Source organism: Maylandia zebra, linkage group LG8 (genome assembly GCF_041146795.1).
Source record: "Maylandia zebra isolate NMK-2024a linkage group LG8, Mzebra_GT3a, whole genome shotgun sequence".
NCBI lineage: Eukaryota > Metazoa > Chordata > Actinopteri > Cichliformes > Cichlidae > Maylandia > Maylandia zebra.
In genome coordinates, this window is record NC_135174.1 from 25,631,081 (window position 1) to 25,648,318 (window position 17,238).

Below are 17,238 nucleotides of genomic sequence, written 5' to 3' on the forward strand. Positions count from 1 at the left end.
GACAACCTTTACATCATGCCGTAATCACCTTGAACTTACAAGTGAAACTGACACAAACAACATCAATAAGTGTCTGTGAGCTCCACCTCAGTCACTGCAAGCTAATCACAGTCCCCCCAACACTGTTTGTGAAGCCCGCTGAGGAAGGCAATTAAGCCAGCTTCAAAACAGCAATGGCTAGGTTTTAGTTCGGCTAAGGCTGTCACTGAGTAAAATTAATGAGCTTGTTGCTGTTTATGTTGTCGGAGAAGCAGCTTTTTTCTAAGGTAATGGTGAAACCTAACAAGCTACTTTTTTCAGTAGATAATCTTGTAATGTAAGAAGTCGCCTTAAATTGCTCTAAAGAAATGACAGCAATGAAAAATCCCAGCTGAGGTAACCCTAAGCTATCACTTAAATATGCTGGAAAAACAGTGCGGCAACAATGTAGAAAAGAAAATGCACAATCACAATTGGCTGTGTATCACTGTGCCGTAGCTTCTCACCAGGAATTTGCGCTTCTGCTTCCACTGTGCGCCCTGAGCATTGGTGTGACGATGGGCTTCCGTCACCAAGCGGATCAGCTCCCACTCAGCCCCCGTGGGCTCCGGACGGGTCTGGAGGGATTTTACCATCTCCTCCTTCTTACGCCGCTCCCTGTTCTCCTCAATCAGGCGCCGTTTAGCCACCCGTTTTGAGTCATCCAGTACCACTGGAGGGAAAAGGAGGTGGGAAGAGGAGGAGGAAGAAATTAGAAAAAAAGGCAGGCACACTGCTTGTGTATCACCTGAAATTTGTTTGCATATATATATAAAGTTGCAGCTCCAGCTGTGAAATATTAGGTCCCCGTGCTGTTTAGTCTTACTACCTCTTGAATGTTTATTATAAAAATAAACAAGTGACATCAATTCATTTTCGTTTTATATTTTTGTGCGTGCACTCACAGTCCATGGCCATGCCCACAGCAATGCACTTCTTGAAGCGGCACAGCTGGCACTGGTTGCGGGTGATCTTGTCGATGATGCAGCAACCATCGTACTTACAGGAGTAGGCCGGGTGGAGGTTCTTCTGAATGGTCCTACGAAAAAAACCCTGGAGGTAGACAGAGCAGGCAGACGTGGATGTGACACAGATGGAGAAATACGAGCACAGTAAAAGCCCTGAAAACATTTTGCTTCCAGCCGCAACCGCTGCCGGCGGGAAGGGAGACATTTTAATTACCGCTGCTGCGTCTTTACTGTGAAATTTATGTGTTTAATGCAAAATTTGATTAAACGTATTGTCAGCCCCACTTGCTACTAAATCTGAGGCAATTTCTGTGAAAGCTACGCGGCGGCCCAATGATCTACGCACAAGACAAACAAACTGTAGATGGAAATGTGAAAGGAGATTTAATATTATGCTTGTATTATTAGATCTAAAGCATTCTTTTGACAGGCGTAGATACTTCTACATACCGAAGGGAAGTGAGCATGAAATATTTACCATAAATCAGATTTATTTGAAAAAAACAAAAGGAAAAAAAGTCTTTTTCCCCCCCAATGCTGCCCAATAACTGAGACATCAAATGCATCATTGCCAGCAACGCTCAATCCCTTCAGTGACGCCTAAATATAAAATGATAAACAAACACATGAGCAAAAGGAAGCAAAGCAGTCTGATCACACAGCACACTGACAGCGAGGAAGACAAATGACACACGGCTCAGAGATGAAGTGACAGCAATATGTGTATGACCTCGGTGCATGGCTGTTCACTATAAAGAGTGTGCGCGTGCACGGCTGTGAGTCGTGTGTCTTGGCACTTGACCTCGAAGGCATTAAATTAAGTTTTCCTGCAGCCATTATGCGGGTTATGAACCTGCTGTGGGCTTCTCTGGGTTTGTGTGTGTACCTTGCAGCCCTCGCAGGTAATGCAGCGGTAGTGGTAACCCGTGGCCTTGTCGCCACACACCACACATGGCTCATCCTTTTCGAGGTAGCTGGGAATGTACCCTGAAAGAGAAAGAACCAATGAAAAGACAGATCGTGTGTTTCTCACCGATGCTGTGGGCGAGCATCTATAAAACAATTACATCCTACCACGGCAGAAGTACTTCATCATCGTCGTCCTTACCTTTTTGTGCTACTGTACATCACTGTGAATTCAAACCTCTGAATAAGAAAGTAAAAGCACATTTGGAGACCTTGGAAGGAACACAACAGTAGTGTTCGAGTTTTTCACTGTGATGCCTGAATAAAAAAAATCGTCTGTTTCTTCACATCATTTAACCTGCAGGGTAACGCAGTCAGTACCTTTCTAATAGGGACAAGTGCTAATAATTCAAATAGGGCCACTAGACTATACCCACACAGTTTCTGTGGTGAACAGTACCGCTACGCAGCCTGTGGCACCTTTAAAGTGGTCAATGGGAGTTCACTTTCCAGCATCATATTTTTAGTTTTAGACTTTACTAGTGTAATTTTGCATGATTCACATAATAAAAAACTAAGTTACTTATGTTACTGTGACCTTTGAAGCCAAACGGTTTTAGCTCTCGTCTCTTTAAAGCTCCCCTCCTAGTAAACTGTAATGGTTTAACCTTTCTACAGCCATGCAGACGAGCACATCAGTGCACTGTGACACCGCTGTGTGGTTACAGAGGCAGCAGAGCTCACAATCAACCCCACTTACCCTCTGGTGCTACAGTAAATGTGGCCGGAGTTGAAATACTTCTTTTTACACTGGCATATGATAATGCTCTGAGGAGAGCATGTAAGAAGTGAACCCCCATTTGTAATTAGTCTTTAATTAGCAAACAGGATATTCAACAAGGTTTCCAAGTAACTAATAGGGTTAGACTGGGAGGAAGCTGTATTACATGAATTACTTTGGAAAGTCTGCAAACTTTGTTTTAAACTAAAACAAGAAAAAAGTACTATGCATATTTTCCTACTTCAGTCATTCCTTTAAGTTGTGTACTGACACAAAGCTACTCAAATTACTGTGGTCACACAATTAAACACACAAGAGCTTTACTGTTTGGTTTGATCCTAACTGAGCTGAGGTTCTCACAGCAGATACTACAGCGCCAGCTCATCTAAAGTGACAGTATTTGGATTGTTCTCTTTCTGTCCTATTTCACAGTCGTTCCTCTGCTTTAAACTCAGAAAAGGCACAGTTTGTTCTTTTTTCCATACTGCGAGACCAAAAAAGCAAGCAAGGAGACACAGGAAATAGCAGATTTGCAGACATTTCATGTGATATTTACAGTAGCTATGAAGCTGGGAGGGGCGGAGACGATGCACTACAAGTCGCAAAAAAATTCAGTGTGGGTGTTTTAAGTGCAGCCCCACACAAATCTCTGCACTTTGCACATACACGCACTGTGTGTGAGGATCGGGGTGTTGAGATTGTGATCTATCACACAGTATCACCAAGGAAGCGTCTGATTGGTCCCAAATTCATTCTGCAGCACGACAAAGACCCCAATCATAAAGAAAGAAGACTAAAGGTTCGCGCAACAGATGGTTCGGTCCCCACAGAGTTTCAGATTACATTAGGAGACGGAAGCGAATCCACAGAAGAACTGTGGCAAGCTCTCGGTGATTCAAAGAAAAAAAAAAAGCTGAAAAACCGGTGATGTTAAAGGCAAAGTACACAATAAGTATTGATTTAATGTAGTTTTACTTTTTCTATTGATTATATTTCTATTAAAAAAATGATATAGAAAATCTAATGAGGGATATCTTTGAAAGCCTGCTTTTCTTTATTTTTAGCGGTTAAAAATGGATCCAGTGATATACGCTTTTGTGTGTCTGTGTGCGTACACCAAGGCGTGGTGAGAGCAGTGACTGGCAGTGTCAGTTGGGCTCTGCCTTTTTGGCTCGGTTACAGATTTTAGAGGAGGAGGGGGAAGGCAAGAAGCGGATAGTGGGAAGAAGAGAAAAAAGACAAAAGAGAGAGAAGAGCACTTGCCAAAGGCACAAAAGTGACAGTTTTCCAAACTGAGGAGCACTCGGCTTCTTTCTGTCAAATTTAAAAAAAAAAAAAAAAGATAAGAAGAACTTATCTAAAAAGAGAAAAAGAAAGAAAAGTAGTAAAAGGGAGGTGAGCCAGAGAAATGACAAAAGGTCAGATGGGAGAATGCAGGAGGGGAAAGAGGTTTAAAAAGGAGTCAGAAGAACCAGAGAACCATCACATAAGATAAAATGTGAGCCCCGCTGTGTTGGCAGGGCAGGCAGCAGCAGGCGGATCCCCGAGCCGCTGCTGTGGCTGTGTTTGGAAGCCAAGCCCAAAATCAATACCGCTGCAGCTCTCTGGCTCTGGCTGCCGGCCCCTCCCAGACGGGCCACCAGCAAAACGCAGGAAAAGGAAGGAGATTTTTCAAGTGTGGCTGAGTCAAGATAAATATTTTGTCTCCGCAAGTTTCCCACCATAACACTTGCCGTTTTTGTTTTATCAAAGTGTGTGTGCATGTGAGAGTATGTCTGTGTGTGTGAGTGAAATCGGGTGGGGAGGGGCGTTTGAATCCCTGAAGGAGTCTCGGGATTGTTTCTTAGAGGTCCTTACATGACAACATCCAAGCGAGGTGACATTTGAAACTGTAAACACTGATGACACCGGAGGACAATACTACACCGATAGCTGGAGTTGAATCAACAGCTATTACGCAAAGCTAAGTGCAGCTGTGTTTATTGTCCCTTCCCTGAATGCCACTTAAAATCTATTGCTGTAAATGGATTAAATGCTGTGTTTATGTACCGCTGAAAGGGCCCGAGAAGAATTGATCAAACTACCAATTATGGCAAACGTGGCAAAAATCGTTTTGGTCAATGCGCTTTTGTCTGGTGCTTTTTGTTTTAAACAGCCTTCTTTTAAGCGGTGGACGTCCTTGAACTTTTAATAAATGAATTAAGTTAAAATGAAACTAAAATAGCGGTGGGCACAGGGTTGCTCTGTCAGAGGAGGGTTTATTTTTGCCTGGGAACATAATCCTGCAGGGGCAAAAGCCAGTTTCTGGTTCCTTTACAGAAGATGTGAAAATGCAGACAAAGGGAGCGACAAGAAACTGAGGTGGCAGAAGGCTTGTGCACTTTGAGAGAACGGAAAATAGAGTAATGTGCAAAGGAAAAAAAGAGAATCAGTGCATCCAAAATCCTTGCATTCGCTCCTGCTTATCCTTGTCAGGGTCGCGGGGGGCGCTTGAGCCTATCCCAGCTGTCTTAGGGTGAGAGGCAGGGTACACCCTGGATAGGTTGCCAGTCTGTCGCAGGGCTAACACACAGACAGAGACAAACAACCACACTCACATTCACTCCCCTATTCACACCTATAGGCAATTTAGTGTTTCCAATTAACCTATCCCCACTAACTGCATGTCTCTGGATTGTGGGAGGAAGCCGGAGCACCCGGAGAGAACCCACGCAAACACAGGGAGAACATGCAAACTCCACATAGAAAGACCCCGGCCTGATGGTGGAATTGAACTCAGGCAACAGTGCTGACATCCATGCCACTGTGCTTGCCCTTCATCCAAAATCGAAAACCTAAAATGTTTGATGCACATATTACCAGTAATGCCAGTAATCCAAAACCTCAGTCTTCAGTCTGCAGTCAAAGCTCGTACAAGTTTTTGGTTTAAAGGATGCAACAGTTTGTAACATCATCACAGCCCTGTAAGCACTTATCCTGGCATTTTGGGTGCTCTGGACTTCTTGCAATCTTCTACCGATTGATTAAAAACAAAGAAACTTTTTCAAGCTGTTTCAGCTTTTCCTTGGTGTAATCTGAGATGTTCTGAGCTCCTGCACATATAACTGACTTGATTGTACACTTCTGTGTCCAGCCTGGAGAACTGGAAGGGGCACGACAAGCTGAAATTACACCAAATGTGCCATATGGATAATAAGGACATGAATGGCTCATTAGCGATTCATGCAAAGCTACTCTTGTAAAGTAGCTCTACTGTAAATCTACTATCTATCAAGATGATTTGGTTACCTAGGCTTAGATTATTGGCTTCATTATTAACATATTATAATCGTCTATATTTATGCTAGTCGCCTATTAATGCACTGTATGGACACAACACAATGATATTATGGTTGTTAAGGTATCCATTCACTTGCTGAGGGTTGGTCCACTCTCAGAGGAAAATTCTGACAGTGTATATAATTGAATCTCAGACAACCATGCCCCTAAGACAGACATACTGTCATACTTTCCCAGTTCAAATGAACCATGGCAGGTAAAGCATGGCACAAGCAGTCATGCAGGGAGGAAGCCTGCTGGGAGGGGAAACATTTGGACTCAGCCTTGGGAGATATATTTTATTAAATCAGCTATCCTGTAGACTTGGATTTTTATGTTGGTGTTCCTCCCACTCTATCGCTCCCAATCTCTCACCTCCCTTCCTCACTCGCTTCTTCCAGCTCAGGGGATTTGGAGCTGTCACTCTGACAATGAACTGCATCCAACATGAAAACAGACAAAGCAGAAGGCTTTCGTTTATTGATGACAGGTGCCAAGATGTTTTACTTCTTCTCTTTGCTCTTGACAAATTGAAAGTGTAATGTACACGCGGCAGGAATCAATCTTGTGCTTAACTTCTTTGCAGTCACTCACTCAGTGCTTGGGTACACTGTGGCGAGACTGAGAGTCCTTTTTTATAAAGCAAAAAAAGATTCAGAGAATCCAAAAATATATCAAACACCTCCAAAACAAAGTGCTGGAAAAGCAATTTTCAAAATGAATGGTTACCTATATTTGGAGACTGTTTGTTCTCTAAAGTAAAGGGGTACATCTGAAGACGTCAGGCATATTTCAGGTAAGAGAAGTGCTTTTTTCTTAGGTGCCACTCCAGAGAGTCAATCCATCAGACACTCACCAGTCATGCTCTTCACCGAACATTGGCTGTTCTTCCTCTTCCTTTTTGGGCCATTGAGCCACCTGAGAAATAACAAAGGAACAAAGAGAGACAAGCAAAGAGGAACAATCAACGCCTGTAAATATACAACACTTATTTCTGTAAAGCTGTATGTATGTAGGTCATAAAGAAAATATATAGCCAGGTATGCCAAACACATCACAGTCTGAGCTGAATCAGACAAATCACATCTGGAGGGGGTTTGGCTCACACTGACATCACATTGCAGGCAGGTGTCTGGTTGTTCAGCCAGACAGATTATGTGCCCTCAATTGTGATTTTTCAAATTGCACATCAAAGAACTGCAGACAAATGCTTTCTCCGCGAATGGAAAATAAGTAGATCTGATACAATAGCACCGTTTCCCTTTATGCCAACAAAACCAATCAGCAATGTGGCCACATCGTGAGGGGAAGCCAGCAGATATATTATGTTCCATCCAGTGGTCACTGATTATAAATACAGGTAAGTTCTGTTATATGTCTTTAGATGACAGATGGTAGCTTTGAGCTTGCATTTTGGCAAACACATGGTCAGCACTTCTGTTTATAGAGATTCGTCAGCTTCAAAATCAAGCTAATGAGAATCAATACCAGATGGAAATATCATTTTCCAAGTAATCCAAGTCTCCACGTTAATATCAGGTATAAATGGGCTCCAGGACAGATCTATAAACAACAGATCGAGTGACTAAGAGATAATGTAATCTGTATAATTCATGCTAAACCATATATGGAAAGTAAACTGGCTTCTCTATTTGTGTAAACCTTCTCCCTATATCCATTTACCAGCCAAGCATCTGGTACTCAAATCACGTAGAGATATAGGAGCATGATTTGCCACCATAAATTTTAATTTTCAGTTGTAACTGAGCTCTCTAGACCAAAAGTTAAGTCATAAAGTTTATGTCAAAGAAAAAGGCAACTTTACTTGCAGCAAATTGATGCATTTTGGCAGTAAAAGCTGAAAGTGCTCCCAAACTGAATCCAAGTAGCAGGAAAAAGACTTTGCGGGGAATACTAGTAAGGTCCCCAAAACCACGCCAATTACGAGAGCGCTCATGGGGAAACCCCACAATAGCAGCCGAAAGACAAGAACTGCAAAGAGTGTAGGTGTCAACCATGCAGCCAAAAGCAACACGCATTCACAGCAAGGATGTGCACACACACCTGAAGCCACGCTGACACATGTGGAAGGCATGTAAAGCGCAGATGGGAGCTGGCTGCTTGCAGGAGAGTTATGAAAGCAGAGAGAGGTGAGGTAAGGGGGGTTATGAAAAGCGAGTACAGTATGGGCCGGAGTCAGCGAGTGCTCCCTGCAAGTCTGGGATGTGTTTAGAATCCCAAGAGTCCAGCTCTTTGCTCTCTAACAGCCTCCGGCTCTCCTCCCACACCAGGACCCTTTAACGCCAGCTCCAGGAGAGGGAGCAGGACTCCATTACAACCATAAATAAACTGAGCTCCAACTCTGCTGGACTCTAGGTCACAACACACAAGCCTCTGAGTTAAATTTGCTCTGTGACAGAGATGTATAAGAGTGTACTCTTTATTAATGGGTGAAAGGATCCTTCCTCTGCTGCTACATTTTAATCTTATGAAAGGAGTTTTTAATGAGAGAGTCGCTGCCTTTCTAATGACATAACCGGGTTCAAATGGCGGTCACGGCAAGCCGTCCCTGATTAGCTACTGCAATAAGACATCCAAAGACAGGCATCTAGAGAGATGGATAATTTAATAATTTAAATACTCTTAACTTAAGCATATGAGTGGATTTGAATAGTAAACTTAAAATGGGACTGAACTTCCTAACTCAAGTTGACAAATCATCCCTTTATTAAGTAAAGTTCATGCAAGCTGTTGCCCTGTTAGCCATCAACAACAAATAAATAAAAGGTAGGTTAGTCTCCTCCAGACTGTACATGGATAAAGGAGCGTTAGCCACTGTGAAGTCAGCCATTGTTTGCATACTTGAATTCAGAAGTCTCAACTTTAGCTTATTGCTGTTGCCATCTTGGTCTCTAAAGCCACAATTGGACAATAGTGTAAGCTCCAACTTACCTAATACTAGCAGTGAATTCACATTTTTAGACCCAGCACACTTTCAAGAACGCGAGAAAGTAAGTGTCATCTTAATCAAAAAAAATCATAACACGCTTTTCTATTTTCTAGCCTTTTTGTAAAACAGTAAATCTGAAAACTCACGAATAGCAACAATATGAACTGTTTCATGAAATAAATCCAAAAAAGCATCAACATGGACAGTTCAGTGGCTTGATGAGCTTTAAAATCTAGCTGATGCATTTAATAAAGAATAGCTTTAAGCTTGATATAATTTGAACAAATGACTTGCAAAAATATTCAACTGCCATCCAGACTCCATGAACTGTATGGAGGAAGTTAGCGTTTTAACATGAGAGCGTGGCTTCTGGAGCCTTCTTGCTTTATGAAGCGATAAACTCTCTTAACCTAAATGAACAGAAAACAGAGGTGATTGTGTTTGGTCCCTGTGACCACTGCGACTTTGGCCCCTTAGAAATGTTTAAAAAAAAAAAAAACCTTTGCGAGGAACCTAGGAGTGATTTTTGACTCCAATGTAATGTTTGATAAACAGATCAATGCTGTAATCAAGTTTTTTTCATCTTCGGCTACTTGCTAAAGTGAAGCCATTTCTCTTTTTTAGAGACTTTGAGAGAGCTATCCATGCCTTCATTTCATCTTGCCTCGACTATTGTAATAGTCTTTACTCTGCTGTTAGCCTGTCATCAGTTAGCCGTCTGCAGCTGGTCCAAAACACTGCAGCACGGTTACTAAGTGGCACACGCAAGCGAGAACACATATCTCCCATACTGGCATCATTACACTGTCTGCCAGTTAGTTTTCAAATTAATTTTAAGATTTTATTATTTGTTTTAAAGGCGTTGCATGGGTTAGCACCCTCATTCCTTTCCGATCTTTTAAATTGATACACTCCTGCAAACTCCTGCAAAATCACTGAGGTCTGCAGAATTCAAGTACAGAGGAGATCGGGACTTTGGTGCTCCTAAATTGTGGAACAAATTGCCCCTTCACATCAGGACCTCCCCAACACTGGAAACTTTCAAAACCCGTCTGAAAACCAACTTTTACTCCCTGGCTTTTAAATCAGAATGAGTTTGTATGACTTTTATTGATCTTATGTTTTACTCAAATCTTCTAATTTGATGATTGTTTTTCTTAACTTTTATCATGTCTCCCTATGTTTTTCTCTTTTGATTATCTTAATTGTACAGCCATGTGCCATATAAATAAATTTGACTTTGACTTTGATAAAGCGCTATACTGCCATGATTGCAGCTCTCAGTATGTCTTGTTTACACAAAGACAAAACAAAAAAGTTCTACACTAAATGAGCTCCAGTCATGTTACTCATTGCTTAATGTTTCTGTGGCTATATAGCACATTTTTCTTCTCTGCTCTCTTGGTCAAAAAAAAACCACACGTCTGATAAACAACATGTTTTATGTTACTGCTTCTAAATGAGACACAGGCTTTTCTTTTCTCCTCTAAGAGAGCATGTTTTTGTGTTTCACACCAGCAAACATTGTCTCCAACTGGGAAACATAACAATATAATTACCTGTCAGGCTCACGAGTTGCTATAATTGTGCATGAATGCCGGCTCAAACTACCCTTCATATTTTAAACTGGTTTTAATTATAGCAGTGTCTTGTTCTCAGCTATGGTTCCCTTTTGCACTTTTCAGAATACAAATGTGTATTATACTGGGCTCTTGAACAGCCTGTTGAATTAAGGCTTGATTTATCATGACTGTTGGGTATCTTCTTTAGTGGATTTCAGTGGTCAAAAGCACGGTATAATGTTACTGGCACTGACAACCGTCTCCATTTCTAGCAGTTATGCTGCTCACCTGTGAAGCAACACTTCTACATACAACAACAAATTGATGCAATATGCATATTTTACAAAGTAATACCTAAAGAAATCCGAGAGCCTTTGAACACGGCTGTTGTTTTTCATTCACTTTGTGGGCAAACATGTCAGTTAAAGTGCCAGTAGGATGCGAAAAAAAAAGAATTAAAGCTGTCACAGCAGCAGAAAGATGCGATGGGGTTTTCACTCAATGCCACTCAAAGGTAAATATCTCTCCCTCTGCCAACTGGCTCCAACATCACTCCACGGAGCTGCTGGAGGCGACAACCATCAGACTGTCAGCTATGTGACAGCTCAGTCTTCCAGTGCAGCAGCATGTTGGTGCAGATGGGAACATCAGCAAACGGGATGACATCAGATACTCATTAATCAGGTCTCTGTCACTCCTACAAGGACTATACTTCTATACTACACTAAACACTATCCTATACCTCTGCATTTCTGTACAGAGAGTTTGCACAAACCCTAAGGTGCCGCAACACAAGCTCGGCAACGTGAGCTCTGATGAATGATGCAACAAATGGCAGAGTAATGACTAGTGATTCACTGAAAATTATAACAAAATAATAACAAAAACACAGAAACAACAGCTCTTTCTGACCAATTTTAACTAGTGACAGGAAAAAAGGAAATACTTTTCCCTAGCAACCGGTGGTTGCTAACTGGTCTCTAGGCCTTTGTGACCAGAGCAGCCAGCTAGCCTTAGCTAGCTAACGTGGACCACTTGAAAAACAGCGAGAAGATGAGGATCAACAGCAGCCGCAAGTGCAGAGAAACAAACTTTGTATTAAATCAAAATAAGAATTACGTAACCAACAGAGTGAGTTTCTACAAATATGCAAGAGAGGTTTATAGCCACAGTAAAAAGCATGCTATTAGCATCAGCTAAAGCCATGATAAAATAGGCTATAACCCACCCTAACTTCAAATGTAGTCATGATGTCACATCCACATTGTGGTACCACAACTTAGAACTTATTACCAGATGGCAATGCCTAAAATCAAGGCTTTAATATGGGAATCCAGAAGCTAATGAGTCATATTACATTGCCTATCTCCGCCTTTTATATACAGTCTATGCAGTAACCTCAGAGGTGTTCTTTGTTCAAAGAGCTCTCATTAAAAAAAGACAGACATTGTGACGAGTGACCCTGAAAAATAAAATAGCTGTATAATACATAACATAATGGCATAAAATGACTGTATTTTAAAAAGTGGTTTAGTCTGAAAGCTTTTACGGCTGTTTAGATTCACAGTGGCATGTTGCATCTTCATCTGTTATGATGTTTTGTTGCTACAAACAAACAGAAAAGTACATTTGTTTTTATATATAATATATATATATATATATATATATATATATATATATATATATATATATATATAAATAATTGTATTGCACAGTTGAGGAAGACGTTGGTCACTTAGCACATAGAAGACCTTCTGTTCATGGGTTTAAACTGAATATATGTTGATGGAATCTGAGTCTCTGCAGGTTGAGGCAGGACAGCGTGTGCTATACGAGCATACCAAAGTAAGTTCAATTCCCAGGTCTTGCTCCGCGGCGAGATACAGATTGCACAGGTCTCCTCTTTTGCTCTTATTCTGTCTTGATCCCTATCTACCTCTAATGTATGATCTGTGACATTATTCCGCTGTCTCATCTAATCCTTGACATATATTATTTTTGCCTTAAATTCCTGCTACACATTGAAATCCTGATGTTACTGGCTGGTGTGCAGTGTGCCAAGTTGGCAAAGGAGCAATTACGCGGGACTCTCCTCAGCTCTTACTGGGACAGTGGCGCGGCTGCCCCTCTGTTGGTCTTCCATGGTCTCTTGTGTTCTGGGGGCCTCTGGATGTCTGGAGTTTTGATCTCCTCCATACCCGCTTCACACCCTGGAGGACGGGGCTGTGGCCCCCCCACACTCCCTAGCAGATCATTACATGGAGAAACCTTTGGAATGCAAGCATGCTGATCCACACAGGTATGCACACATGGGTATTCACAGACGCGGACTAAAGCTTTCCTGGCTGCTGCCTCAAAGCACACTGTGCGCTGTCTATCTTGCGTGCTGCACAATATCGTTTATTACTTAGTAAATACTGATATCTATGACTAGCTAGTTTATTGTGATGGTGCTTTGTTTTCTCTATTATTATGTTGCTCTTTGTTGTTTGCTGCCTCCTCTGTTTGTTTGTTTGTTTGTTTGTTTTTTTTTTCTCCATACAGGTGACCCAGGAGTTTTTTTTTTTTTTTTTTTTTTGTCTCTCTTCCCCCCCCTTCTCACCGTCTCTTCTCCCCTTTGGTTTTCTTTCTTTCTCTCCCCCCCTCTCTCTCTCATTCATTCCCCCTGTCCTATTTATTAAAAAAAAAAAAAAAAAAAAAAAAAAAAAAATGACAAAGGATGAACTGAAGCTCTGCCATCACGTAATGTCGCATACTGCTGTTTCTGATGTCATTTAAATAAAAAAAAAAAAAAAAAAAAAGAGATACAGATTGCAACACAGTTCTAAATGTGCGAGTCCTGTAGACTGTGCCTCTCGGAAAACTCAATGCACATACTCTACATTCTCCGCAGTAAACAGTATAAAACCTAAACTGGCGTTCAAGAGCAGCAGATGAATTCCTTGCGGCTCGACGTGTGTGCCGAATGTGGCCGCGCGGTCCAAAAACAAATACACAAGAGAAGAAACAAGAGTTTGAGCCAAAAGGATGACACAAACAAAACACATAGTGCTGACCTGATGTAGCAGTGGGAATGTAAAATATGCATGGCTGAGGTACAGTTCTAGTTAAAGCCGCAGCTAAAGATGTGCACGGCCCTCATGCATGGACACTGTCTGTTTTTCCCACTCTCCTTCACACTGATATCTCGTCCACTCGTGCTATGTTTAGCCTGCTGACCCACATGGATACTCTCTGCCGCTCCCTCCCTTTTATTCCTATCCATGGAACTTGGTACCACCCAGGCTCCTCTTATACAGTCAGCTTCTCCACTTGTGACTCTGACAGTGAGCGCGACACAGGTATTACTGGTCTGTCAGGTAACTGACACTGGAGGACTTAATAATAAAGATATAGATACACTACATAAAAAGCAGCCAACACCAGTCACAGGGAACTACAGTGTAGATCATTAAGGGTAAATATATATTTCCCCCCGTAAAAAGACAGACAATCTCTGAATACTCTAGCTGTTAATGACATTCAGGCCTTAAATCCTCCCCTCATTAGAGACATATACATTTTTAAAAATAGCATTTATAAAAGGAGCTAAAACAGCTGGTGAGAGCATTTGTTGTTGACTATATTTGGCTGCGGATTAATGCACATCTGGCACTCTAGACCATGTTAATGATGCAACATGTCACAATGAGCCATCAGTCTCCTCTCCCGTGGAACCAGCTCCCAGTTTGGCTGCAGGACAAAGACGTGAAAACCTCTCTACATTTAAACTTTGCTCTTTGATAAAGCTTACAGTTTGAACTGGATCAGGTGACCCTGAATCAACCTTGTGTTATGCTGCTAAAGGCCAGCAAATATTTATTTATAGAGCTCTGCAGGCGCTCTGTAGATAATCGGTCCTACTAACAGAGCACTCAAAGCGCTTTCCTACTACAAGCCTCATTCGCTCACACAAGCTTTTTTTAAACCTAAAATTCACAGTGACGGATGCATCAGGGACAACCCAAGGATGGTATCTAGTATCTAGGAGAGATGGATCGAACCGCTGACATTCCAATTAGGAGATGACCTGCGCCACCTCCTGAGCCACAGCCGTGGCATTACACACACACAGCTTTTCATAACTTTTGTATGTTGTAACCTCAGTTAAAGTTTTTCTTTATGTAATCAATACATATTTGTAATATTTTTACCCTCCTAACCACGCTCACTCTTCCTTTTTCACACTTATCTACATTCTGCCGATACTCTGCCTGTGATTGGCTAGAGTTTGTTGCCTTTTTTAATCTAGGTGAACGGAAACTGTCTGCTCTGAAGCTCGTGCATCTTAGACAGAACAACACAAAGATGCTCAAAATAGCCTGGAGAATTATATCCATAACAAACACTGAAAGAGGCCCCTGTCCTATGTTTAGAGGGCCACAGTCGCCTATTGTTGTGCTTACATGCTGCGGGCCAACAGCTGCGTCTGCCCCGTCCTATACATCCAGAGCTAATGGACACTTTGTTCCCGCCACTCTCTAAATTACAGGCTGAGGAAGAAGGGGATGTAGTATGCCACAGAGTGAAAGCAAGACAACTCCCTCTGATTAAATCCATAACTCTACAGTAACCCAGACATAACCAATAATAAACATGTAGTTAAAAGCTCAAATATAAACAGCTTGAAATGTTCTGAACTAAAACCAAAGGGAAACACTTAGTAGGTATTCGACTACATTTAACTGGATTTTTTTTCCATATCCAGATGTGTCTGGTGTGCACATATACACTCTGTTATAAATATAGAGGTTCAGACTTATTTATGTTGATACTGTGAAGTGAATTTTTTTTTTTAAAAGAAAGATTTCACTAAAGCTGCAAGTTCGTTTAGCAAATTTGACAGGATGAATAAAATTAATCTGTCATGCAAACATAGTAGCGCTGAAGTCTATTTATTCACACAATTCTCAGTCCAGACTAATGCACACGACAAAGCGAATATAGACTGATATTGCATGAATCAAACCAATTCTCACTGAAAGTTTTCACAGTTTCATACTGGGCGTGGTGGTTTTACATGATCATGAGAGAGAAATCCCAGTGCTTTTGCCAGTATGAAGCACTTGTTTTACACGTAACCACACCAAAGAGATCTGCAGCATGTATTTGCTGTTATTTCTGTGATCATGATATAATAACTCAAATTTATAACCCAAATCGAACAACACAAATGCAGTTCTGCCGTGAAATGTTCACAGCTCTTTAAAGTATCACTGAGATCCTGCAGGGGGACTTTTCTTTCACAAATGCAGAAATAAAACCTGACAGTGTTTCAGTCAATTAGTCTGAGGTTTACGCCGACTGACTCACAGATTGACACCCACCCACCTGGCCTTAATGGGTACCCGCCTCTCACATTAGGGGTAATTGTGAAATAAACTCTGGTTTAAGAGCTTTAAAAGATGGTAGACTGCAGGTCACACTGATCTCAAACAAACGAGGATGATCAAAATACATTTTTAAGTCCCCAACGAACAAAGGAAGGGGACGTTTAAAGCTATTTCAGCTAATCCCCTATTCACCACAGGTCGCCTACAGTGTCAAAAACATTTGGCAGATTTTTACACTGGATGCTCTTCCTGACACAACCCCCACAAGGATCTGTATCTCCTCATGGGATCAAACTGGGGATCTTTTGCTTGGTTAGGCAAATGTGTAAACCACTACACTCTGCATCCACAAACAAGGGAACAGGAAGTAATAGTCGTAAAATCCATAGGAAGAGAGCGAATAACAATGCTTTTAACGTGGGCACAGCAGGACATCCTCATGTATAGGGGGAAGGAAAAGCTGAATGTTGTTTATGTGCTCAGTTCCACCAAAGACACTGTTGTGGGAAAATCTGACCAACACAGAGACTTTGGCAGTGAGGAAACAAACCTTCACTCGTTCTTCACCTTCAATCAAAGGCTCATTCAAGTACATTGTACTTCACCAGATTCAATCAAATGTAACAATTTTACTTATGTAACAAAATTACAGGGAAAATTTTACATTCAAGTCAGAAATTTGGGCAAATTTTTTTTTTGAGTGCATAAAGAAAAAGAAGCACAAAACATGCTTGAAGATCAAAATATGCAGATTGAGTGACACAGATGGCGTAAAAATTCACTTCAGGTTTATTTATCTAAATAACACCAACAATCACCTCAAGGCGCTTTATACTATATGATAAAGACCCTGCAGTGTTCTGGAGAAAACCCCAACAATCAAACCATTTTCCTTCCCAGCAGGAGCAGCCGCGGGGAGGGGCAGCCGTTCCCGGTTTGAGGGTGGGGGCGACAGGAAACAGCTACAACATGTAGACGACTGTCTGCAAAGCTTTGCAATCAATGCATAACCATGAAATCCCTTAAAGCAGTCCACTATGCACTGCACTTAATGGCTGATAATATCATTCTGCTCCCTGTTTTCCTCCTGCCTGGCAGCTCCATCATCAACATCCTTGGTCCAGTATATCCACTCTCTCTCCTCTCAACATGTCAGCCTTGTCTCGCTAACTTTGTCTCCAAACTGCTCTGCCTGAACTGTCTCTTTCAGACTCACTGATAATCATTTCATCTTCAGCTCCACCATCTTTTTGTCAGTGCCACTGTCTCCAAACCATACATCATAGCAGGTCTCATCTTGTAAACCTTCCCTTTCACTCTTGCTCCTATCCCCAGTTTTTCACCTTCATCTTTCAGTTAAATG

The 17,238-nt window shown here is 41.6% G+C and overlaps 1 protein-coding gene across 1 annotated transcript in view; it reads right to left on the reverse strand.

The window, feature by feature from the left end:
• Positions 1 to 17,238, reverse strand: part of thrab (thyroid hormone receptor alpha b) — a 154,921-nt gene that overhangs the window by 17,728 nt on the left and 119,955 nt on the right. The window contains exons 5-8 of the mRNA XM_004556777.6: positions 6,848 to 6,909; positions 1,873 to 1,973; positions 924 to 1,071; positions 486 to 691 (exon numbers count right to left, since the gene is read on the reverse strand). Of these exons, the coding sequence (XP_004556834.3) occupies positions 486 to 691; positions 924 to 1,071; positions 1,873 to 1,973; positions 6,848 to 6,909 (517 nt within the window). The remainder of the gene's footprint in view (positions 1 to 485; positions 692 to 923; positions 1,072 to 1,872; positions 1,974 to 6,847; positions 6,910 to 17,238) is intronic.